The 26,395-nt window shown below is 45.7% G+C and overlaps 1 protein-coding gene across 1 annotated transcript in view; it reads left to right on the forward strand.

Moving 5' to 3' along the window:
- The window catches only part of LOC128937660 (CUB and sushi domain-containing protein 2-like), a 140,979-nt gene that overhangs the window by 5,098 nt on the left and 109,486 nt on the right, over positions 1-26,395 (forward strand). Inside the window, exons 3-8 of the mRNA XM_054277455.1 lie at positions 3,076-3,153; positions 10,076-10,163; positions 11,377-11,501; positions 14,683-14,804; positions 19,459-19,562; positions 25,519-25,631. Of these exons, the coding sequence (XP_054133430.1) occupies positions 3,076-3,153; positions 10,076-10,163; positions 11,377-11,501; positions 14,683-14,804; positions 19,459-19,562; positions 25,519-25,631 (630 nt within the window). The remainder of the gene's footprint in view (positions 1-3,075; positions 3,154-10,075; positions 10,164-11,376; positions 11,502-14,682; positions 14,805-19,458; positions 19,563-25,518; positions 25,632-26,395) is intronic.

The following is a 26,395-nucleotide window of genomic DNA, read 5'->3' on the forward strand; positions in this document are numbered from 1 at the left end:
GGGGTTTGGGAGCCAGGTTTTCCATCAGGAACAGGGTTGGAGGGGGATGTTTGTTGGATGGGATCTGGCAGGGATGGCTCTGGGAGAACCTTGGTTAGAAATGTGTCCCTGAAAAATTTCCAAGCCTGGCTGTATCCTAATTTTGAATTCCCCCATGCCAGAGAATCCTGGAGTGGTTTGGGTTGGAAGAGACCTTAAAATTCCTCTGATTGCACCCTCTGGCACCTTCTCCTGGATTTGGGATGTTCAGCACTGGGGAAATCCCTGCAGGTTGCTGTGTCCTCATGGAGGAGTTCCCCAGGATTTCTCATCCCATCCATGGTGCCGCCATCAGCTCTGGTGGGCTTCACCAAAGCTTGGGAAGCTTTTCTTGGCCTCTAAATTCCCTTTGTGGGGCACAAATCATCCGAGCTGAGCTTTTGTTTGTGTGGAGAGTTGGGAACATTCCCTGGGGGCAGGATGTGGAGAATACCAAAATATGGATTATTTTGTAAAGCTGCTCGTACCCCCAAGCACAGCCACAGAGCAGAGACTTGGAGGCTGCAGGGTCCCAACCCACATCCTTGGAAAATTCAAACCAAAATCCAAATTCAGCCTTGGAAACTTGGAATTGCCTGGATTTTATTGCGTGGGAGGGAATTTTGGGGTATCCCTGTGTTGACTTGGAAAAAGCTGGAAAATCACTACAGGAATGTCTGTCACTATTTTATCTGAAGCAGAAATAGATTTTTACCCCAAAAATGGGAGTTTTAGCAGCCCCAATCCTTTTTTTTTTTTTTTTTTTTGATCCATTGATATCACATTTATTAAAAACCTTGAGATCAGGCTGGAAATCTCCTGTGATTCCCATCCACGTGGGACCTTTGGGGCATCCCAAACCCTGCTGCTTTTTCTTCCTCCTGCTGCACTTGCAGGTGGATTTGGAGCAAAAAGAAACAAAGAGTTCGATTTGCTTTGACAGCAGCCTGCTGTTAATTAGTTTTCCCTTCTTAAATTAATAAAAAAAGACAGCTGCCCTGAACAGATTGAAGCTGCTGAGGAAGACAGGAGCAGCAGCAGCAGCTGTTCCTCATGAATATTTTCCAGCTAAAAATTTTTTTGAAGTTCTTGCTGCTTTATTTAAAGAGAAAGCCAAAAGCTGTGAGGAAATGATGAGTGAAAAGCTGCACCCAAAGCAGCACCTCAGGTGAGCTTCAAGGAGCCTCCTCCTGTCTGAGCCTCCTGCAGCAGCTGTTCCAAACAGGTTCTTTTTAAGCCCAAAAAAAACCTCAGCACGATTAAAAAACCCCTCTTTAGTTACATGGGTAATTCTTCTTGACAGCTTTGTCTTAGGAATGTGCTAATTTAGGGATGAAAGCCTGACAAGATGAAGAACACGAGGAAGAAGGGTTTGAAGTGGGTTTCTCCAAGGATAAGGGCTGGCTCGTCAGGAAAGGGCTCCCAGAAAATGATTTGGACGCTGAGTAATCCCAATTCCTGTTGGGTTTTCCCAAATCCTCACAGTGAAGGCTCTTTTATCCCAAATCCTGCAGTGGGGGCTCTTTTATCCCAGTTTCTCACAGTGAGGGCTGGGTTACCCCAATTCCTGTTGGGTTATCCCAATTCCTGCAGTGGAGGCTGTTTTATCCCAATTCCTGCAGTGAGGGCTGAGTTATCCCAATTCCTGTTGGAATTATCCCAGTTTCTGTTGGAATATCCCAGTTCCTGATGGGTTATCCCAATTCCTGCAGTGAGGGCTGGGTTATCCCAATTCCTGTTGGAATTATCCCAGTTCCTGTTGGGTTATCCCAAATCCCGCAGTGGAGACTTTTTAATCCCAATTCCTGCAGTGAGGGCTGGGTTATTCCCATTCCTGTTGGGTTATCCCAGTTCCTGTTGGAATTATCCCAGTTCTTGTTAGGTTATCCCAGTTCCTGCAGGAAGGGCTGGGTTATCCCAGTTCCTGTTGGAATTATCCCAATTCCTCTTGGAATTACCCCAGTTCCTGTTGGGTTATCCCTATTCCTGCAGTGAGTGTTGAGTTATCCCAATTCCTGATGGAATTATCCCAATTCCTATTGGGTTATCCCAAATCCTGCAATGAAGGCTGGGTTTTCCCAATTCCTGTGGGAATTACCCCAATTCCTATTGCGTTACCCCCAATTCCTGTTGGAATTACCCCAATTCCTATTGGGTTATCCCAATTCCTATTGGAATTACCCCAATTCCTGTTGGAATTACCCCAATTCCTGTTGGGTTATCCCAATTCCTGCTCTTTTATCCCAGCTCCTCACAGCAGAGGCTGTTTTATCCCAACTCCTGCCTCTGGAAGCTGCAATAATCCCAAATCCAGGTGTTTGTGCTGCTCCCAGATGGTTCTGCCAGGTGGGGTTTCTGTCAAACCCTGGGGGTGGAGGAAGCAGCCGCCAAATCCAGAGCAGGAAAACAAATTGCTGCTCCCTGGTGTGAGAAAAAGGATGGGGCCCTTGGAGATGGATGAATTCTTGTTCCCTTTCCTGGTCTTTCCCCTCTTCTGGTGGAATTTTGGATCAGGGAGGGAATGGTCGCACTTGGGGAGGAGTCCCCCAGGTGTGGGGCTCCAAGATAATATTTCCCTTAGCCAATAATGGTGTTTAATTTTATTTTCCTGCTGTTTGTTCACACCAGCTCTGCAGTTTTTAGGTTCTGAGTGCTCCCCTGGAATGGCTCTGCTGTGTAATGGGTTCATGGGATAAATTCCAGAAAAATTGGGGGAAACCAGCTCAGCATTTTCCTCTCAGCATCCTGAAGCTCCTCAGAGCTTCCCTTTTGCTTGTCTCCCATTTTTAGTGGGTTACAGAGGGGTTGGACCCCATTTTTATTTTGAAATTAAACCTCTCCAAAGCCCTAACATGGAAAACAAATCCCTCTCCAAACCCCTAACATGGAAAAACAAACCCCTGCTGGTTTTGAGCAGTCAGGACAAGCTGATCCCAAAGGGAAGGATGCAGGATGTGGGTGATTCACATTTTTATTTTTAAAATAAAAACTTGACAATCCCTGAAGCTCAGCTCAACCTTTCCCTCTTTTTTTTTCCTTTGTTTCCCACCCCTACAGTCAAGAAGCAGATGGAGCTCAAGTCCAGAGGGGTGAAACTCATGCCCAGCAAGGACAACAACCAGAAGACATCAGTGTGTAAGTTTTTCTGGCTCTTCCTCACTGTCTTTTTTGATAACAATCTCCTGGAACATTTCATTGGACTTTCCAGTAATCTCTAAAACTTCGCCACTCTGAAAAGTTTGGGTGCTTTTCCCTCTTCCCTCTGCATTTCTGCATCACTTCCCTCCTCCCAGTGCTCTGGTCACAAGCATTTACTAACTCCTGGAAGGGCGCAAGGCTTGGATTTTCTGCGTTTGGTGGATTCTGTGCTCCAGGGTTGTGGTTTTAGGCTCTTTTTAGTGGGAAAAACTAAGAAATTTGGGGTTGGGATCGGTGCTATTGCTGTAAATAAGGAGCAGGGATAAGGAGCAACATTAAAAACAAAATATTAGAAAATTTACAGAGGCAGTCACATCGTCTTCCTTTTTCTATTTGAGTTTTATTTCATTTTCCCTGCAGAAAAATCATAATTCTGGGTTTGCAGTGCTGATTTTTCAGGTTGCAGTGCTGATTTTTCAGGTTGTAGTGCTGATTTTTCAAGTGTAGTGCTTGGTGTGTCAGGAGCAGAACATTGGGGTCACTGCTGTGCCTCCCTCAGGCAGGTGGGAAATATTTCAGTTTCCCATCAGGTTCTTCCCAAATCAGGAGCAAAACCTGTGGTTTTTGTCCCTGAATCTTGGGCTCTTTCTAAAATGAAACAGGAGGGATCTGCCTGGGAGTTAATATTTTATGTGGATTCAAATGGGAGCAGGATGGAGCATTTTTCCAAATGGATTTTAGGGGAGAAGCTGGAATTACTCATTTTGTTGCACAGCCCATTACCCTCATCAGAGAGGAGCATTTGCACAGCTCAGCTGGGTGGATTTGTCATACAAAATTCAGAAAAATGCATGGACTAGAGCAGAATTGGTGGATTTTGCATACAAAATTCAGAAAAATGCAGGGACTGGATCAGAATTGGTGGATTTTACATAAAAAATTCAGAAAATTGCATGGACTGGAGCAGAACTGGTGGATCTTGCATACAAAATTCAGAAAAATGCATGGACTGGATCAGAATCGTGGCTCTGGAAGGAGAGTTTCCCTCCCAGCTCCCAGGAGAATTTTTAGGCTCTGTTTTTTTGGGAGCAAAGCCCAAAAAGGTAAAAAACAACCCAAAATCTCCAGAGCAGAAAACACTTGGGGTGTGTTCAGGGGAAAATAATTCAATTTTAAAGGGAATTATCCTTTAAAATGGAGTCCTGGCTGGGTGATACATTCCTTGCCAGGAAGAATTTATTGGAATAAACGTCCCAGTGCCCTTTACTGAGTTGGAAAATTCCCCTGGCTGGGTGTGGAGACACAGGGGAATTTGGAGTGGGGGGATTTTTGCCCTGGATTTTGGGGAATTTGGGGCAAAGGAGTGAAATCATTGATTTAATGAAGCATTGTGGTGTTAACAATACACAAAATTCCCATTTCTCCTTCCTGGGAATGGCCTTTGGAGCAGTTTTACTCATTTTTAATGCACTGAGTTGAAGAGGACACAGCAGCTGCATTCCCTTTCCTGCAGATCCTGCACTTCTGAGGAGGAAAAATAGGAATTCATTCCCTTTGCCTGGTTTATCCCATCCCAAGGGGCTCAGAGCTGCCAGATGGGAGCTCAGATCTTGAGGGCAGCTCAGGCTGGAAGTTGTTGAGCTGGAATAATGGAGATGGGGATGGCGGCCCCATTCCATGGTCCTTGTCACCCTCCAGCTCCTTCTCCATGCCCTGCTCTCCATCAGCTCTGGATTTTTCTTATTTTGTCCTTATTTTGGAGCCTTCTGCTCCCACAGGGAATTCCCAGCTGCAGAAGTGCTGATTCCCTAGGAGATGGCACCAGGAAAATCAGGTTTTTATTTTATTTTTATTTTTATTTTTTGCAGTCCTCATCTGTTCTGCTCCCTGCTGGATTTGCAGGGTTGGCTGAGCCCCTCTGTGCTCCCAAAACTCCGCGAGCTGAGTTTGCATCACAGATAATTCCAAAGAAATTTCCTATTCCAGAGCAATTTCCAGTTGCTCTGGCTCAAATACCAGAAATTCAGGAATTTTTGTGTCTCTTGGTATCACTTAAAGCTCTGCCACAAAATCCTAAAGGCTGGAAAAGATCAAATCCAGCCTTCAAGTCCCTGTTTTATTTTTGATTATTCCTACCAGCAATATTTTATTTTCAAGTGCTGTTTGCTAAAACTTGGCCTAAAATCCTCCCTGGAAGGATCCACTCTTAAATCCTGCAGGTTTTTGGGTTTGGGATTGCCTGGTCAGATTAAACCTGGTGTGTTTTGTGTGAAAATGTAGTGATGTAACAGCTGCTTGTGTTATTGCAGGGAAAAAATCCATAAAAATTCAATATTCTGTGGGGAAGTGCTTCTTGGGCTCAGTTATAGTGGATTGTGTTTGTTTTAAATCATAATTAAGTGCCTTGTACTGCTCACCATCAGTGAAATTATTTGGAAATCTTGCTTTAATCACTTCTGGAGGGGAGATAATACTGAGAGACAAATAAATTAGGTAGAAGAAATAGTTTGAGATTTTAAGCCATGTTTTGGAGGTTGTTTCTGGCACTGAAAGCAGAGTGTAAGTGTGGATATTCCAGTTCCCACAGTGGGGGAATTGTGGTGGTTTGGGTTTAAAAAACAGCATCCAAGTGGGTTGTGTGGTGTTTGGGTGAGGCCCACCTGGAGAGGCCCTGGGTGAAGGACTGGAAGTTCTGTGCATGTTTAGCTTGGTCAAAATCCTCTTTGCAAAGTCATTTTTGGGGTGGGTTGAGCAGTTTCTAGGTCTCAAGTGTATAGGAATTTCTGGATTTTGGGGAGGTGTCTGTGGGACAAGGAGCATTCTGAGGCCTTGTGGGTGAAGGACTGGAAGGACTTGGGTGAAGGACTGCAACTTCTGTGTGTGTGCAGCTGGGTCAAAATCTCCTTTGCAAAGTTATTTTTTGGGGTGGATTGAGCATTTTTTAGGTCTTAGCCAAGTCTGTGGGAATTTCTGGATTTTGGGGAGGTGTCTGTGGGACAAGGAGCCACCTGGGGCCTTGTGGATGAAGGACTGGAAATTCTGTGTGTGTCCAGCTCGGTCAAAATCTCCTTTGCAAAGTCATTTTTGGGGTGGGTTGAGCAGTTTTTAGGTCTCAAGTGTGTAGGAATTTCTGGATTTTGGGGAGGTGTCTGTGGGACACAGGAACCACCTGGATCTTGGGTGGGACAGCCTGGAGATGCTCTGGGAATTCTGCACTTTTGGGAGTGCTTGTGAAGCTTCATCTTCTGAGCTGTTCTGGAACATTCCCAGCTGGGAAATAAGCTGGGGTTTGGAGCTCTCATGGTAGAACACTCCCAGCTGGGAAATTGGGGTTTGGAGCTGTCCTGGTGGAACATTCCCAGCTGGGATTGGATTTTCCCAGTGTCAGGACCTGGCTGTGACCTTTTCACTCTTGGTGTTGTTAAATTTGGGGGCATTCAGTGTCTGGGTTGGTGTCACTGAGGTTCTGGAATCACTTCATCCTTGGTTTTTTGGGTGCTGAAGGAACTTTGGGGGTTGGAAATGCAGCAGGACCTCGTTGGGGTGAGCCCTGCACCCCTAAATCAGCTCCAAGCTCTCAGGTCTGGTTTTTGGGATCTTTCCCAGAAGTTTGCATGGAATTACCCTGGTGTGACCACTCAGATTAACCCTTTAAACCATCTAATTCCTGCTGGAGTCTTTCCCATCATCTCCTTTCACTGAATTCCTCATGCTGAGAAATGCTGGGGCTTTGTCAAATTGTTTATTTTTTAGGTGCTGCTTTTATTTTGTAGTTCTGAAATTCAGTGAGAAATTGTCCCTTGGGAATCTGTCAGTGAAGTTTTTTTTATTATGAGAAATAAAATTAAAGAGGATTTTAACAGTGGCAAACTGAACAATCAGAACTGGCTGTCACTGAATTCATGAGGAGGGAGAAATTGAAAAAAATCAGGAGGATGAGGGGATGGAAAACCAATCCCATGGTTGGGGGAGAGAATTCCTGAGTTTCTAATGCAGACATTGAGCAGTTCATCACAATTTTTTTCTAGTAATCTTGAGGGGTTTATTTGGGAATGGCCCAGCCCAGGTGAAACTTTGGGAAGGTGAACACAGCAAATTCTCAGCATGACAAATCCATTTTGTAACCTTCGGGCTCCTCTATTTGTGTGTGTGTGTGCTCAAAACAAAAGCTAGAGAACAAAAATTTCTGTAAATTAGCATCTCATTCATCTCCTCCTTTTCTTTCACTTTCTTTAAAAGAGAAATTCCCCAACTCCCAGGATATGGAGATATCTTCCCTCAGCTTTATCTTCCCTGTTCTCTGCTTTATCTGTTCGTGTTTTTAGGTGTTAGTGAATCTCCACTAATGAGACATGAGCTGGGTTTGGGCCTCAGCATTGGGGGTGACAAACTCTCCTCTGGGGCCTTGGTTTTTCTGGGGATCTGGGATTGTTTCTCTTTGTTTTCCTGGGGTCTGGGATTGTTTCTTCCCAAAATTTTGAATTCCAGGCTCCATTTTTATCTGATATGGGAAATAATCACTGGGAGTGGCAGCAGTGCCCACTCTGGGGGTACAAAAGGGGTGATCTGAGGGGGATTTGACCATGGGAGGAGGAATTTGCTGTGGGAATTGGATTTTTCCTTTGAGGAAGAGTTCCCAGGTGGTTAATTCCAAATATTGGGTGGTCTTGGCTTTGTGTGTGTGGTTGTTACAGGTGTGTGTGTGGTCAGGGAGGTTTTTACAGAGGAAAATCAAGAATTTGAGCACTGTCTTTCACTCCTACACGGCTTTGGGACATAAAACTCTCATTGGGTCCCTCATCCTGAGGTGAATTTTCCTTTTTTTGGAGCTGCTTGTGCACAGGCATCACCTCTGGGTGCAGGGAAGGAACCCAAGGATGGTGGTGGCACCTGGGGACTCCGTTCAGCCAAACTTTTCCTGTCAGAAGCTGGGAGTAGAATCCATGCGCTCTCCCTTCCTTCACTGAATTCATTCCTGATTCCTGATTTGGAATCCTCTGGGCTGGTGAAAAGTGGCAAAGCAAAGTTTGGAGTTATAGAAAATGTAGGGATGTCAAATTCTGCTTGGTTGCTGCTGACTGAGCTTACCAAGGGTTATTGTGGTGGTGTTCACAGGGATCCCAAGATGAGGGAAGAGATGAGAATCTTGACTCCATGTTTCAGGAGGCTGATTTATTATTTTATGATATATATTTATTAAAAGAAAATGATGTATTAAAACTATACTAAAGAATAGAAGAAAATATTTCATCAGAAGGAAGGGAAGGAAATTTCAAGGAAAGGAAATAAAATCTTGTGACTGCTCACAGCCTTGACACAGGTGGCTGTCACTGGTCATCAAATAAAACCAATTTCACATGCTGAGTAAACAGTTCTCCAAATCACATTCCAAAGCAGCAAAACATGGAGAAGCTGAAGCTTCCCAGCTTCTCAGGAGAAAAGATCCTAACGAAAGGATTTTTCATAAAATATGTTTGTGGCAGGTTATGGACATGGAAAATGGGAAAATAATACCTCACATGTTGTTTTCCATGAATCCATGGCTCTGTGCCCTCCCACACAGACAGGTGAGCACCAAAGCATCCTGTGGGGACAATCCCAGCCCCATCTCTGCTCCAGCACGGTGGGAAGGGAGGAAAAATGGGCCTTAAAAAGGAAATTCCTATAAAGAACATAAAGGGCATCAGAAGAGTGTTAGTGCTGAGGAGAAGCTGGAATATTTTTGGGATCAGCAAAATTGGGAAGCATCCTCCTTGTAGGAACAGCTGTAGCTGGGGATGATGCACCAGGGGTTAATTCCAAATATTGGATGGTCCTGGCTTTGTGTGTGTCCAGTGTGGGTGGATTCTCCCCATGGATTCTCCCATTCCCCCTGCAGGGCTCCAGCTGCTGAGCCATGAGAAAGGGGCTGGTGTCACCTCAGTGTCACCCTCCTCCTTTGGGGCACCATGCTTGGAATAAAATTGGGATTTTCTTCCCTGTAATCCAGTGCTGGGCAGAGGTGGAACGGAAATTGGGGTTCTTTCAGTGGTTCAGCATGTGGAATGTGGAATTTTGGGGCTGTGCTTCCCCAGGAGCGTCATCCTGTGCGATGAGCCATCAGGGAATGGAGTTTTTTTGGCTGAGAAACATGCTGTAGGTTTGGATGAGAAGAAAACCAAATCCCATCGAGCTCCTGTGGCAAAATCCCCCTTTTGTCCTTTATTGCTGTGCTGGAATTCAGCCTGGAAATCAGGATTGTGCCAGGGCTGAGGGACCCCCAGGTTCCCCTACCCTGAACCCTCCTTTGTGCCGTGAGAGGGCTGGAAATGGGGAGGGTGGAGCTGGGAGCTTTCTGCAGTGCTGGCCACCACCCCATGGATTTCATGTTTGTTGGCATCCAGGTTGCTCCATAAATTTTTCTCCATGTTCCAACTAAATGACTTGGCTTTCAAACCCTCGACTTGCATCCCCCTCTCCTTTCTCCCTCTCGTTCTGTGCTTGGTTTTTCCCTCCTGGGATCACTCCCTGCCTTTCCATGGAGTTGTTTTCTTTCCCTGGCACACTGGGCTGGGTTTTTGAGGGCTCTGAGGTCACCTTGGAGGGTGGCAGGTGGGGCTTTAATCATAACAAACAGGCTCTGTGATTGGTGTCATTTAGCAGAATGGAAAAAAATACCCAAAAATCAACTTATCCAGAGGTATTTCTGTAGTGGAATGGAGGGGAAACTGTGTCCCTAGCTGGCATTTCCTAGAAAACACTCAGGTGTGTAAACTGAGCAGGATATTTGTTTCCAAAGCTGTTGTTTTTGTGGAATAAAACATTGAGGTTTCTGAGCTTCCAGTTGCCATTTTTCTCGCCACATCCACCAAGCCAGCTGCTGAAAGAATTGTTCCTTTTGCTATTCTGTGTCTGTATGTGCTGTTTTTTTGCTTTGTAGTAACTCAGGTTGGTGTGTCCCAGGGACATAATTTGTGTCCAGACCCTGGGATTCCCGAGAGAGGTAAAAGGATAGGCAACGATTTTAGGTAAGAATATTTTCTGTGTGTTCTGTGCATGAGCTCCTGGGTGTGCTCCTGGTGTGGGGGGGCTCTGTTTGCTTTGTCCCCCTCCCAAAATCCTGCCCAGTTTTGGGGAACACGTGTGTAAAACCCTTCCTGTGTGTGCTGTTCCACAAAGATCTCTTGGAGTGTTTTTATCCTTTCCCAATCCAGGTTTTGTGCTGTCATCCCTCCCCTGGAAAAACTGAAACGGCCAAAAGAAAGAAATCACTTTTCAAATTAGCTCAAACCCCAGCATGGCCCTGCCCTTAGAGAATTTGAGGTGGCTGAGGTTCCTTGTCACTGAGCCTGTGTGGTGCCAGCTAATTGGGGCTTAGGAAGTTTAAACCAGAGCTGTTGTTCCTTTCCAGTTCCCAGTTTTGCTTTGCAGGGATGCCCCAGCTGTTGGTGGCCATGGGGAATCAATATTTCATCTGATTCTGCTGCCCAGGGCTGTTTTGCTCATGAAAAGTGTCTCTCAATCAAATCCCAGACTGTCAAATCCTCCTCAAGTCCAAGCAGAGGAAAGGGAATCCCAACAGTCCCTAAATTCCATGGGATGAATTCCCAGCTGCTGATGGTGTTACTCCAGTGAACAAAGTTCAGAATCCAAACCACCGAACAAAGAGCAGAACTCTCAGCAGTTGATAAAGATTTTTATTTCATTTTATGAGAATTCTGAATGTGTCCTCTCTCAGAGCTGTGGGTGAAATTCCCACTGAAATGTCACTAAAATTTGGGATTCCAGGAGCTGTTTTGCTCATGGAAAGTGCCTCTCAATCAAATCCCAGTCTGTCAAATTCTCCTCAAACCCAGCAAAGGAGAGAGGGCAGAAGAAAGGGAATCCCATAAAGTCCCTAAATTCCACGGGATGAATTCCCAGCTGCTGATTGTGTTACCCCAGTGAACAAAGCTCAGAATCCAAACCACAGAACAAAGAGCAGAACTCTCAGCAGTTGATAAAGAATTTTATTTCACTTTATGAGAATGTCCGCTGAGCACGTCCTCTCCCAGGATGAAATTCCCACTGAAATGTCACTAAAATTTGGGATTTGGGCATCAGCATCTGGGGCAGACACAGCAGAAGGGAGGCAGAGCTGGTCCCTCCTCCCTTCCTGCTGGCTGCAGGGCCAGGGGATGGCCCTGGCCCCAAATCCTGGGGTGCAGGAGCAGGCTGATGTCCCCTGTGTCCCCTCTCCAGGCTGGGCTCCAGCATCCAGTTCTCCTGCAACGAGGGCTACGACCTGCAGGGCTCCAAGAGCATCACCTGCAAGAGAGTCAGCGACATCATTGTGGCCTGGAGCGACCACCGGCCTGTCTGCAGAGGTGAGGGCTCTGCCTGGCTGGATTTGGGGATTTTTGGGAATTCCCAGCTCCTTCCTGTCCCTTTTCCATCACCCATCCTGCCCTTGGGTCGAATCTCAGAATGGTTTGGGTTGGAGGGACATTGAGGACCATCCTGCTCCTTCCACTGTTCCTCCAAGCTGGCCTTGGACACTCCCAGGGATCCAGGGGGAGTCTGGCTGAATTTTGGGATTTTTAGGTATTCTAGTTCCTTCCTGTCCCTTTTCCATCATCCATCCTGCCCTCGGGTCGAATCTCAGAATGGTTTGGGTTGGAGGGATATTGAGGACCATCCTGCTCATTCCACTTGTCTTGGACACTCCCAGGGATTCAGGGGGAGTCTGAGGGAGCTCATCTTGGCTGGATTTTGGGATTTGTAGGAATTCCCAGCTCCTTCCTGTCCCTTTTCCATACCCATCCTCCCCTCAGGTCGAATAATCCCAGAATGGTTTGGGTTGGACAATCCTGCTCCTTCCACTGTCCCTCCATGCTGGCCTTGGACATTCCCAGGAATTTAGAGGGAATCTGAGGGGCTCAGTTTGGCTGGATATGGGGATTTTTGGGAATTCCCAGCTCCTTCCTGTCCATTTCTCACCCATCCTGCCCTCAGGTCATTCCTTGGCCAGGTCAGAGTCCCAGAGGGGTTTGGGTTGGGAGGAACCTTAAGGAAAATGTTGTTCCATGGGTAGGGAGACCTTCCCCATCCCAGGCTGGCCTTGGACACTTCCAAGGATGGGGCATCCAAATTTCTCTGGGAAATCTTCCTTAGGGCCTTCTCACCCTCACTTTAAAGGTTTTTTCAGCCCCTGTTTCTGCACCTCCTTTTCCCCTCACAGACTCCTCCATGAATATCCCTAAATCCCTTCCTTTCTCTCTCTCCAGAACATTCTTTTAATTCAGGAATGTCAAACCTGAGCAGGATCACCCCTCTCCTCATCCCAGGTGTTTTCTCCCCTCTCCTCCTTCTCCTGTAAGAGGAAAGACAGGAATAAAACCTGGAAAAGCAGAGCTGGAGGGAGATTTTTAACTGGAAATGTGGAATTTTGGGGCTGTGCTTCCCCGGGAGCCTCATCCTGTGCCATGAGCCATCAGGGAATGGAATTTTTTTCTCATTTTTCCCATTTTGCCCTTGGCCATTTTGTTTTCATTCCCTCTCCGAAATGTCACATTGTGATATTTGTAATGCTAATAAAGAACAACTTGTAATATTTTTAATTGAATCCCTTTAAAGCTCTTAAAATCATAAATAGGGTTTTTTTTCCCCCGGTTCTTTTTTTCTTTAATTTCATCTGCAGATTTTTTCAAGGCTTTGGAATCCCATGTAATTCTTGAAACAAGCCTGGAATAAATTGAATCAGTGTAAGAGGATATTTGGCATAAATATGTGACACTGTAAAGGAAATTTATGGTGTCCTCCCACAAGAGATAAGAAAGGATTTGCCAGCATTATTCTGTTTCTGTGAATCAACTTAATTTTTTTAGCTGCTGACTTTCATATTTTGGGGGTTTTTTTTCTATTTAAAAAGTTTCAATTTTATTTCAGCTTTCTGCCAATTTTTCTCCCAGTTTGTGCCATTTTTTAAAATTGTGTTTCTCTCAAATTCTCCAGTCAGTCACAGATTTTAACCCCTTGGGCTTCAATAATTTTTTAATCTCCAGTGAGAAAACTTTGGGGGAAAGTTCTCTTCCCACAGCTTGGCCAGGAGATGATTTTCTGTATTTTACAAAGAAAAAAAACCTTTGCAGACTCCAAAAATGCAAATACATCTCCAAAATTAAATAATACATTTAAATAAATAAATAAACTTCAACAATAAATTAATTTGAGGCTCTGTCACAGCAGAGGATATTTCCAGAACCAGGATGTTTTTCCCCACCTTTTTTTTGTGGAATATTTCAGCTAAATATTACATCAAAGGCATTCCACAGGCAAAATTTTCCCTGCTTAAGCACTTTTTCCAGTTTTTCCTTTACCTGAGGTGTTTTGAAGATGCAGAGCTGAGTTGCCACCTTAGTTCTGAGCCCACAGAAGGAAACCAGCTGATAAATACTTAATAATGACCTAATAAATCCTGGCTGTGCAGTGTTTTGGGGGTTTGATGTGCAGGAAGAAAGGGAATGGGGTTTTTTGGGAACATCAGGAAGGAGTTGTGTCATTCCTGGCCTGGATGGGGAAGGGTTTTTGTGAGGGGAAAAAAGGAAATAAATCAATGTGAGCATAGAGAGTTGGGTGTTGGTCTGAGGGGAAGTGGGAACAAGGATTGATGGAATTGGGGTTTGGTGGGATCAGGGTTTGTTGGGATCATGGGTTGATGGGATTGGGGTTTATTGGGATCATATTTGGGTATGATCAGGAGTTGTTGGGATCAGGTTTGGGTGAGATCAGGGTTTGCTGGGATCAGGGGTTTTTGGGATCAGGGTTTGTTCAGATCAGGAATTATTTGGATCAGGTTTGGGTTGGTTCAGGAGTTGCTGGCATCAGGGTTTTATGGGTTTGGGGTTGTTGGGATCATGGATTGTTGGGGAATTAGGTTTGATGGGATCAGAGGTTGATGGGATCGGAGGTTGTTGGGATTAGATTTGGGTGAGACAGGGTTGTTGGGATCTGGGTTTGATGGGATCAGGGTTTGATGGCATCAGGCATTGATGGGATCAGGTTTGGGTGAGATCAGGGATTGATGGGATCAGGATTTTATGGGATCAGAGGTTGTTGGGATCACGGATTGTTGGGATCAGGTTTGGGTGAAATCAGGGTTTGTTGGGATCAGAGGTTGATGGGATTAGAGATTGTTGGCATCAGGCATTGATGGGATCAGAGGTTTTATAGGATCAGGGTTTGATGGGATCAGGGACTATTAGGATTGGGGCTTGGTGGGGTCAGTGATTGATGGGATCGGGGTTTGATGAGATCAGTGATTGATGGGGTCAAGGTTTGATGGGATCAGGGGTTTTTGGGATCAAGGGTTGATGGCCCCACTCCTCACAGAGAAACCCCTCATTTTCACCACCCGGGTGTAAAAAAGGAGCAGTGTAGGCCGTGAAAACACCAACTTCTCCATTTTTTCCCCCCTCTTCCCTTTTCCACCTCCTCCCACCTCCATCCCAAGCTCATCCCTCCTCCTGCCCCCCCAGCAGCGCTGAGTGTCCCCGTTTGTGTCCCCAGCCAGGATGTGTGACACGTACCTGCGCGGGCCCAGCGGCGTCATCACGTCCCCCAACTACCCCGTGCAGTACGACAACAACGCCTACTGCGTGTGGGTCATCACCGCCCTCAACCCCGCCAAGGTGAGCTGGGGGGCTTGGCTGGACAGACGGACACTCAGGGGTCACCCCGTCACCCTGCACAACCCCTGAGTGAGGAAGCACTGAGGGTGCTGGGGGGCTTGGCCTGGACAGATGGACACTCGGCGGTCACCTCGTCACCCTGAACAACCCCTGAGTGAGGAACCACTGAGGGAGCTGGGGGGCTTGGCCTGGACAGATGGACACTTGGGGGTCACCTCATCACCCTCCACAACCCCTGAGTGAGGAGCCACTGAGGGAACTGGGGGGCTTGGCCTGGACAGATGGACACTCGAGGGTCACCTCGTCACCCTGAACAACCCCTGAGTGAGGAGCCACTGAGGGAACTGGGGGGCTTGGCCTGGACAGATGGACACTCGGGGGTCACCTCATCACCCTCCACAACCCCTGAGTGAGGAGCCACTGAGGGAGCTGGCCTGGACAGAAGGAGACTCAGGGGTGACCTCATCACCCTCCAAAGCTCCTGAAAGGTGGCTGTGCTTCTGGGCCCTCAGTTTGGGAAGGATGTTGGGACTCTTGAGCTCATCCAGAGGGGTTCAGAAACCCTCAGAGGGGTCACCTCATCACCCTCCACAGCCCTGAAAGGTTCCCTTGCTTCTGGGCCCTCAGCTTGCAAAGGACATTGGGAGCTCATCCAGAGAGGCTGGGAACACAAACCCTGTGAGGAACCACTGAGGGACAAAAGGAGGCTCAGGGGTGCCCTCATCACTCTCTGCAGCTCCTGAAAGGTGCCTGTGCTTCTGGACTCTCAGTTTGGGAGGATTTTGGGACTCTTGAGCTGATCAGAGGGGCTGGGAGCACAAACCCTGTGAGGAACCCCGGAGGGAGTTGGGGGTGTTTGTCCTGGACAAAAGGAGGCTTAGGGGTGCCCTCATCACCTTCCTGAGAGGTGCTTGTGCTTCTGGGCCCTCAGTTTGGGAGGGATGTTGGGATTCTTGAGCTGGGGAACACAAACCCTTTGAGGAACCACTGAGGGAGCTCAGCCTGGACAAAGGGACACTCAGGGGTCACCTCATCACCCTCCACAACCCCTGAAAGGTAGCTGTGCTTCCAGACAATTCCAGACACGTCCAAACAATTCCAGACACCTCCAGGCCCATCCAAACACTTCCAAAACATCCAGAGACATCCAGACACTTCCAAACAGATCCAGACACATCCAGATGCTTCCAAATACTTCCAGACACATCCAAGGACATCCAGGAACATCCAGACAAATCCAGACACCTCCAAACATACCCATGCACATCGAGATACATCCAAACAAATGCAGACAATTCCTGACACATCCAGACTCATCCAAACACATCCAGACACTTCCAAACTCATCCAGATACTTCCAGACATGTTCAGACTCACCCAGACATTTCCAAACTCATCCAGACGCTTCCAAACTCATGCAGATACTTCCAGACACATCCAAACTCATCCAGACACTTTCAAACACATCCAGACACTTTAAACACATCCAGACCCCTCCACTATCCCAGGTTGCTCCAAGCCCTTTCCACTTTGGGATCCAGAGGGAAACCTTTTCCAGCCCCTCCTCGCTCTCACATTCGGGGTTTTTTCAGCCCCCCAGGCTCAGTTTCTGTCCCCACACACTCTTCCCTGTGTTTTCCCAGCTGTCCTGAAATCCCTGCCCTTCCCTCCCTGCTGAAGGCTCGTTTAGTTCAGGGTTGTAATTAAAAGTGAGTGTAATTATTTGCAATCGAAGCCCCTTTGATATCTGGTGTGGGGAGGTGCCCAGCTCATCGGGGCAGGGAGGCTGTGCCAGGAATGCTGATTTTTCCCAATTTTTTCCCCTTTATCCAGCAGGATTTCAGCCCCCAAGGGCAGAGGAGTGAGGTTTGGGTCTATCTCATGCTATTTATGCAGCATTGTGAATTTATTGACATTTTTGCACTGGTTTAAATTTAAATATGAGCCCTGGCTCTCCTTGTAATGGGGTGAGACTGGAAAAAGCTGTGAGGGCACCAAACAATTCCCATTGCCAGGGGAAAATGGACAGGGATTGATCATTCCCAGGCCAGGGCTGTCATACCTGTACATAAATGAGATTGGAATTGGTCAAATCCATCCATTTTCAGATTTCCCAACAAGGAACTGCAGGTTCTGCTCTGTCATCCACAGAAATACGGAAATTTGTCAGCTGTGAGAGGAGATCCCTTTGCCTTTGAAATGATAAATAGCTTTAATTAATTCAATTAATGTCAATTTTTGAAGGATTTTTTGAGGTGTTTGGGTGTTTCAGTGTCGTTTACAGGGAGGGAAAACCTAAAGCAAGGAAGAAAAGCACCAAATCCTTTGGGAAGTCCACAGCTCTCCCTGCTTTCCTAAATCTTAAAGGAGATTGGAATTGGTCAAATGCATTAATTTTAAGATTTCCCAGCTTGGATCAGAGATTCCACAGCACAAGGAACTGCAGGTTCTGCTCCATCCTGCACTGAAATTTGGAAATTTTTGAGCTGTGAGAGGAGATCCCATTGCCTTTGCCTTTGAAATGATAAACAGCTTTAATTAATTCAATTAATGTCAGGTTTTGAGGGATTTTTCTTGGGTTTAGGTGTTTCAGTGTCGTTTACAGGGAGGGAAAACCTCTCCTGAAGCAGGGAAGAAAAAATCAGCAACCCCTGTGGGAAGGCCACAGCTCTCCCTGCTTTCCTAAATCCTAAAGGAGATTGGAATTGGTCAAATCCATTAATTTTAGGATTTCCCACCAAGGAACCGCAGGTTCTGCTCCATCATCCCCAGAAATATGGAAATTTGTCAGCTGGAAGAGGAGATCCCATTGCCTTTGAAATGATAAATAGCTTTAATTAATTCAATTAATGTCACTTTTTGAAGGGATTCTTTTGGTTTTAGGTGTTTCATGGTAGAAACTTTAATTTCCAGGTTGGGAAAAGCTCTCCTGGAGCAGGGAGGGTTGGGAGGAAAGCACCAAATCCTTTGGGAAGGTCACAGCTCTCCCTGCTTGTCCCTCATGGATGATCCCAGCATTTCCTGGCTGAGGGAAGGATTTGGGATGAATTACTTCCAATAATTCCCATAAAATACTTGGAAAGAATATTTTGTAATTTTTTTTTTTGTAATCTTTTCATGGTCTCAGTGGTTTTTTGATCAGCTCCTGCTCCATGGAGCTTTGGAAGAAGCAGGGAGCTGAATTTAGGAATTATTTGCAAGTCTTCTGCTCTATATTTGTTAAAAAAAGAGCCTGAGACCCACTGAGCCCCAAAATCCCCTCCAAATTTACAATTTTCCCCTCAAAATTGGGAATTTTGCATCCACAGGGCTGAGGCCTCCTCACTGACAAATTGGGATTTTTTTCCACTGCAGATTGGGGACATCAAAACCTCTTTTGGGAATATTCTGGGGTTTTTTTAGCTGGGCCCTGGTGCTTTGGGAATTAATTCCAACCACAGTGGGGAAAAGAAATCTCTGGGGAGCTGAGAAATGCATATGATAATTGGGGAATTTGCATAAAAGCTATTTCTGGCCTTTTTTTTGACACAATGGATGTTGCTGGTTGAGGTTTCTCCTGGGGTTATTCCCAAAAAAAGCCACGTCCAAGCTGATGGAGGGAGAAGGGGATGATTTATCCCAAAAGGAGGGGGAAATTCTGGACCCTGAGGGCAGGGAAATGAGGAATGAGCTTGGAAAGCTTCAGGTTAGAGCCGCTGGAGTGAATTATTGTGGATTTTTCTCCTCAAAATGTGACTGAACTTCCAATCACTTCGGAATCAGGAGTTTCATCTCATTTTCCCATTTTCCTGGCTTTGCTGTCACTTTAGCGGTTCCAGGTTTGGGGGTTCTGTGGCTCTCTGGCTCTTTAACAAATCAGTAAATAATTTAATTAAATTATTGCATTTCCAACTTTCAGAGCAAAAAAACCCAGGAAAATAGGTAAATAAATACAATATTTAAAAAATAAAAAAAACAGGAAATGGGGAAATAAATACAATATTCAACACAAAAACAAACCAGGAAATGGGTAAATAAATACAATATTAAAAAAAACAAACCAGGAAAATGGATAAATAAATACAATATTAAAAAAAAACCCAGGAAAATGGGTAAATAAATAAAGTGGGTAAATAAACACAATATTTAAAAAAACAAACCAGGAAAATGGGTAAATAAATAAAATGGGTAAATAAACACAATATTAAAAAAAACCAAAAATACGCAAAAAAACACAATAACAAAAAAACCAGGAAAATGGATAAATAAATACAATGTTCAAAAAAAGAAAAAGGAAAATAGGTAAATAAATACAAGCTTGTAAAGCTTCAGGTTAGAACTGCATGAGCTGCTGTTCTGTTACTTCAGCAGATCCAGGTTTGGGGTGTTGGTGGCTCCCTGGCTCTTTAACAAAAATCATCAATAAATATAAATCATCAATAAATATAAATCATTAAATAATTAAATTAAATTAATTACATTTCCAGATTTCAGAGAAAAAAAAAACCAAAAAAACCCCAAAAAACCCAAAAAAACCTAACAAAAAACCAAGAAAAACCACCCAACTTTTTGGGAAGTTTTGGAGATTTCGATGCTCTTGGGAGCTGCTGCGGGATCCACGAGCAGGGCTTGGTGTTAATTGATGAATTAATTGTGTTAATTGTGTCTTTGGCAGGTGATCAAACTCACCTTCGAGGAGTTCGAGCTGGAGAGAGGCTACGACACCCTGACAGTGGGGGATGGAGGCCAGGTCGGAGACCAGAAATCCGTGCTCTATGTGTGAGTACCAATTCCTCAATTCCCTCTTGTGGGATTGCACCTGGCCAGGTGGGGCTGAGGGTTTAGGATGCAGGGATCCAGTGGGTTTTGGGGCTGGTTGTCACTTTGGGGACAGAAAATTGGATTTCCTTAAATTGTTCCCTCTGTGCTTTGTGTGTGAGTGGCAGAATGCACCTGCCCAGGTGAGGCTGGAGGGCTTGATATGCCAGGATCCAGTGGGTTTAGGGCTTTTTTTCAGTGGTTTTCTGTCACTTTGGGGACAGAGAATTGTCCCCTCTGTGCACTAGGTGTCAGTACCAATTCTCTCCTGCAGGAATGCACCTGGCCAGGTGGGGCTGAGGGTTTAGGATGCAGGGATCCAGTGGGTTTGGGGCTGGTTGTCACTTTTGGGACAGAAAATTGGATTTCCTTAAATTGTCCTATCTGTGCTTTATGTGTGAGTACCATCCTGCAGGATTGCACCTGGCCAGGTGGGGCTGAGGGCTTGGGATGCCAGAATCCAGTGGGTCTAGGGATATTTTTTTTGGTGGTTTTCTGTCACTTTGGGGACAGAAAATTGTCCCCTCTGAGCTTTATGTGTGAATTCCAATTCCCCAGTTTTCTCCTGCAGGAATGCACCTGGCCAGGTGGGGCTGAGGGTTTAGGATGCAGGGATCCAGTGGGTTTGGGGCTGGTTGTCACTTTTGGGACAGAAAATTGGATTTCCTTAAATTGTCCCATCTGTGCTTTATGTGAGAGTACCAGAATGCACCTGGCCAGGTGGGGCTGAGGGTTTAGGATGCAGGGATCCAGTGGGTTTTGGGGCTGGTTGTCACTTTGGGGACAGAAATTTGGATTTCCTTAAATTGTCCCATCTGTGCTTTATGTGTGAGTCCCAAAATGCACCTGGCCTGGGGCTGCAGGGATCCAGTGGTTTTGGGGCTTTTTTTTTAGTGGTTTTCTGTCACTTTGGGGACAGAAAATTGTCCCCTCTGAGCTTTATGTGTGAGTTCCAATTCCCCCCTGCAGGAATGCACCTGTACCTGCATGGCTTGGCATGCAGGGATCTGGTGGGTTTGGGGCTGGTTGTCACTTTGGGGACAGAAAATTGGATTTCCTTAAATTGTTCCCTCTGTGCTGTATGCGTGAGTAGCAGAATGCACCTGCCCAGGTGAGGCTGGAGGGCTTGATATGCCAGGATCCAGTGGGTTTAGGGCTTTTTTTAAGTGTTTTTTTGTCACTTTGGGGGCAGAAAATTGTCCCATCTGTGCTAAATGTGTGAGTTCCAATACCCCAATTTTCTCCTGAGGGAATGTACCTGGCCAGGTGCAGCTGAGGGCTTGGCACACAGGGATCCAGTGGTTTTAGGGCTTTTTTAAGTGGTTTTTTGTCACTTTGGGGACAGAAAATTTTCTTTTCTGTGCTTCACGTGTGAATACCAATTCCCCAATTTTCTCCTGTGGGAATGCACCTGGCCAGGTGAGGTTGTGGGCTTGGGATGCAGGGATCCAGTTTTAGGGCTTTAAGGTTTACTTTTAGGGTTTTAGAGTTTTTTTAAGTGGTTTTCTGTTACTTTGGGGACAGAAAATTGTCCCCTCTGTGCTTTATATGTGACTACCAATTCCCCAATTCTGTCCTGCAGGAATGCACCTGGCCAGGTGGTGCTGATGCAAATTTGGAATATGTGAGACTGAGCAAAGTGCAGTGCCTGGAATCTTTTCCCAGGAAGTTTTCAGTAAATTCCTGCTGCTAATCCTTCCTGGGATATATTTTTATTTTTAATAATCTGGGAGGATGAATTGAAAAGTAATGAAATGGGAGAGCGTTGTGAGGACCACAGTGCTAATTAATGTGCTTGAAAATCCATGGATCACTTTTCCCAGAGTTTTCTGCCCACTCTTAGCTGGATTATTCAGGAATAATACCTGGATACAAAGTGAGGTTTCTTTGGAAGAATCAAAATGCAGCAACTCCTGTCAAAGGCAATAATTCCAATTTTTTTCCTTGGTTGTTGAGGAGCTCAGCCCTGCTGCCTTCCCAATCAAGGAATGCACTTGAGGGGAGATGCAGAGCAGCAAATTCCACCCCAAACTGAGCTGGGAAGGATTTTTTCCAGGCTCATTCCCAAATGAAAATGGGAGCAGAACAGATTTTTAGGCTGTAGGAATTTAATTTTCTGAATTAACAAGGACTCAAATCAATCCCCCACCCCAGCTTGTTCAAAGTGGGGTGGCAAAAGATGCAGAAAGCTTTGAAGCTCCTTTTCCTGGTGTTTTTTTTCCTCTTGGAGTGTTCCTCATTCCTGCCTGGCTGCTGCTTCAATAAATAAACTGAGAATCAACAATAACACTCCTGAACATCTCTGGGATGCAAAACAGGCACTAAAACAAGATCACTTCTTCATTTAACAGCACCCTGAGATCAATAAAATCCTGCTGCAGGTCAGGGAAATCAGAGCAGAGGGGGGGGCAGAGCTTGGCTGGGATTGTGATTGCAGGAAAAACAAAACAAAAACCACTCTAGGTTCAGAGCCTGGGCATGGTGTCCCTGTCCCTGGGGCCTGTGAGGGACAGGGACAGGGCCTGGATGGGCAGGACAGGTCTGTGATGCCCAGGGAGGCCCCATTTCCCTGAGATCCCTGTCCTGGAGAGGAGCTGGAACCTGGCAGGGAGCGGAGTTGATGTCACCTGCACTGAGGGGTGACACAGAATCCTGGGATGGTTTGGGGTAGAAGGACCTTAAAGCTCATCCAGCCATGACAGGGACACCTTCCACTGTCCCAGGCTGCTCCAAGCCTGTCCAGCCTGGCCTTGGGCCCTGCCAGGGATCCAGGGGCAGCCACAGCTTCTCTGGGCACCCTATGCCAGGGCCTGCCCACCCTCACAGCCAGGAATTCCTCCCCAAAATCCCACCCAATTCTCCAATTTTCCACTTTGAATCCATTCCCCCTTGTCCTGGCACTGCAGTTCTGGTACTGAGTCCCTCTCCAGCTCTCCTGGCAGGAGCTGTGAGGGCTCCACTCAACATTCCCTAATCCAGGCTAAACATTCCCAATTCTCCCAGCTTGGATCGCATCCCTCCTCTGGCAGGAGCAATTTCTTCCCCAAATCCTACCCAATTCTCCCCTTTTCCAGTTTGAATTTGTCCTGGCCCTGCAGTTCCTGGTGCTGAGTCCCTCTCCAGTTCTCCTGCAGCTCCCAGGATGCTGAGGAGGCTCCACTCAACTTTCCCTTCTCCAGGCTGAACATTCCCAGCCTGGATCCTGTCCCTTTGTGAGCCTCACATCCCTCCTCTGGCAGGAGCAATTTCTCCCCCAAATCCCACCCAATTCTCCCCTTTTCCACTTTGAATCCCTTCCCCCTTGTCCTGGCACTGCAGTTCCTGAAGCTGCTGTGAGGGCTCCACTGATCTTTCCTTCTCCAGGCTGAGCATTCCCAACTCTCCCAACCTGGATCACATCCCTCCTCTGGCAGGAGCAATTTCTCCCCCAAATCTCACCCAATTCTCCCCTTTTCCCAGTTTGAGTTCATTCCCCCTTGTCCTGCACTGCAGTTCCTGAAGCTGCTGTGAGGGCTCCACTCAACCTTTCCTTCTCCAGGCTGAACATTCCCAACTCCCCCAGCCTGGCTTCTGTCCCTTTATCAGCTTCACATCCCTCCTCTGTCAGGAGCAATTTTTTCCCAAAATCCCACCCAATTCTCCCCTTTTCCCAGTTTGAGTTCATTCCCCCTTGTCCTGCACTGCAGTTCCTGGTGCTGACAGGAGCTGTGAGGGCTCCGCTCAACCTTTCCTTCTCCAGGCTGAACATTCCCAGCCTGGCTCCTGTCCCTTTATCAGCCTCACATCCCTCTGCTCCAGCAATTCCCTGTCCCCTTCTGCTGAGTTTACTTTTATCCAGGAGCCTTTCAAGTGCTGCTATTGTAGCTGGGGCCAGACCCAACCCAGAGCTGAACACATCGATTGGGATTTATTTAAACCCTGCAGAAAAGATAAAAAAAAAAAAAAAAACCTCTCACCCCTCTCCACTTGCTGTTAATTTCTGAATTTCTCGCAGATAATACCTGAGCAGAAACAGGATAATCACAACATTAAACACAGGCAACACAAGAGCCCTGCTCCTGGAATAATCATCCCACCCACGCAAACGCTGCTCCTGGGAAGGGAGGCAGGAGCTGAGCTCCATCTGCCTGTGCCAAAGATGCTCCTGTGGGTGTGGGGGATAAAGCTCTGTAGCTGTGCTGAGGTGATTAATCCCAGAGGCTGAATGAGCCTCGTTAATAGGGGGAGATACCAATGATATTTCCCTCAATCTCAGCCCTCCTGGGAGGATGCTGAGGGGAAGGCAGAGCCCTGATCCTGCTGGGATTAGTGGCACTTCTCAGGGGCCATGGGGTGTTCAGCACGTTTGGATTCTCAGGGGTGTTCAGCACGTTTGGATTCTCAAAGGCTCACAGGGTTTTCAGCCCATTTGGGGCTCCTGCTGGTGATGAGGTCTCTGCTGTTGAGATGACCCCAAGGTGTTGGAAAGTCTCTTTTTCCCCACCCTGAGACCCAAGAAGAAGTCAGGATTCCTTGGTTCTCCTTCTCAAGGCTGTTTATTTTTCCTTATCTGTCTGGCAGGTCAGGTTGTGGCGCAGTCCCTGCCCTTGGATTGGTGTTAGCTTTTTATACTAAGAACTATGTGTACTTTATTTACAATTACTTTCCAATACCTATCACCTATGTTAGACAGTGAGCTTCTACCTTAAACCAATCTAAAAGTGCCGATATCACAGTAGAAGATTGAGGCCAAGAAGAAGAAGGAGAAGGACAGATCACACCCAGATTCCTCCATCTTGCCTCTTGAACCCCCATTCTAAAAACTTTAAAATTCTACATATTCACCCTGTGATAAATTCACTATCATTCTACTCAAACTCTTGTGGCTTTTAAATCTTCACAAAGTTGGTAATTGTTTCCATGGGCTAAAATCAAAGGCTCAGGTGTTTGTGACTCCGTGCCAAGGTCTCTGTGCCCCCTGCCAGTGTCTGGAACGACCCAGGGCAGCCAGAGGAGTGTTCTGGATTCCGACACTCTGGGTGCTTTTTTTCCTTTCCTAGAAACTTCTCTCAGTGCAGCAATGGAGCAGGGAACGGATGGAAAGTCATTTTCTGTGCCCCTGCAAACTGCTGCGAGGGCAGTTCAGGGGATTCAGTCACTCAGGGCTCACTTTGGCTCCTGGGAATTTGATTTGTTTGCTGATGTTTGCCTCAGCGAGCAGGGAAACGATTCCTTTGGCTGCTGGGTGATCTGATCCAACAACAGCAGGGAATTGTAATTATTGCACTGAGGGTGGTGGGGCAAGACTGAACATGGAAGGATTTTCACCAGGCTCCAAAATCTCCCAGGTTTTTGGGGTGATTCTTAATTAGTTTGGCATTTCCTTCTCCTGCAGAGTCCTTTATTTGAGGGTGGTGAATCTGAGGCCACTTTGAGGCTGTTTTTATTCTATTATTATGTATTCTATTATATTTTTATAATCATACAATATTTATATATTATTTATAATTATATAATATTTTACATTATATTATGTATTTTTATTATATCTTTATTATATTATCATATTATCAATTATGTAATATGTTGTTATTTATATTAATTATTAATTAATTAATCATTATAATTATATTTTATATTATGTTATATTATGTTGTATTATGTAATATTATGTTATGCTATACTTTATTTCAATTAATATATAATTTAATAATATTATAGTTTAATATATTATATTATTATGTCTTTATATTATCATATTGTTACTATTAATTTTATAATGCTAACAATATTTTATTACTATAATATATAATTTAATAACAGTATAATTTACCAATATATAATTAATATAAACATATAATATTTTAAATAATTATTATTTTAACTAATTTTTGTATATGATATAATTTTAATTTATTTTTCTTACTTATTTTTGCAGCCTGACAGGCACCACAGTCCCTGACCTCATTGTCAGCACCCAGCACCAGATGTGGCTCCTGTTCCAGACCGACAGTGTCAGCAACCTGCTGGGCTTCAAAGCCACCTACGAAGGTAACCCAGGCTCCTCCCTCCCAATTCCCCTTTTCCCAAAATATCAGGGACCAGCTGAGTGCAGGGACTGGGGAGAAAAGGGAGCTCCTCTAAATAAATCAAAAATCAGTGCAGGGACTGGGGAGAAAAGGGAGCTCCTCTAAATAAATCAAAAATCAGTGCAGGGACTGGGGAGAAAAGGGAGCTCCTCTAAATAAATCAAAAATCAGTGCAGGGACTGGGGAGAAAAGGGAGCTCCTCTAAATAAATCAAAAATCAGTGCAGATATTGGGGAGAAAAGGGAGCTCCTCTAAATAAATCAAAAATCAGTGCAGATATTGGGGAGAAAAGGGAGCTCCTCTAAATAAATCAAAAATCAGTGCAGGGACTGGGGAGAAAAGGGAGCTCCTCTAAATAAATCAAAAATCAGTGCAGGGACTGGGGAGAAAAGGGAGCTCCTCTAAATAAATCAAAAATCAGTGCAGATATTGGGGAGAAAAGGGAGCTCCTCTAAATAAATCAAAATGGGTGCAGGGACTGGGGAGAAAAGGGAGCTCCTCTAAATAAATCAAAAATCAGTGCAGGGACTGGGGAGAAAAGGGAGCTCCTCTAAATAAATCAAAAATCAGTGCAGGGACTGGGGAGAAAAGGGAGCTCCTCTAAATAAATCAAAAATCAGTGCAGGTATTGGGGAGAAAAGGGAGCTCCTCTAAATAAATCAAAATGGGTGCAGGGACTGGGGAGAAAAGGGAGCTCCTCTAAATAAATCAAAAATCAGTGCAGGT

The sequence above is a fragment of the Melozone crissalis genome, unplaced genomic scaffold, assembly GCF_028551555.1.
Source record: "Melozone crissalis strain CALT ecotype California unplaced genomic scaffold, PUWL_Pcris_2 ptg000020l_1, whole genome shotgun sequence".
Taxonomy (NCBI): Eukaryota; Metazoa; Chordata; class Aves; order Passeriformes; family Passerellidae; genus Melozone; species Melozone crissalis.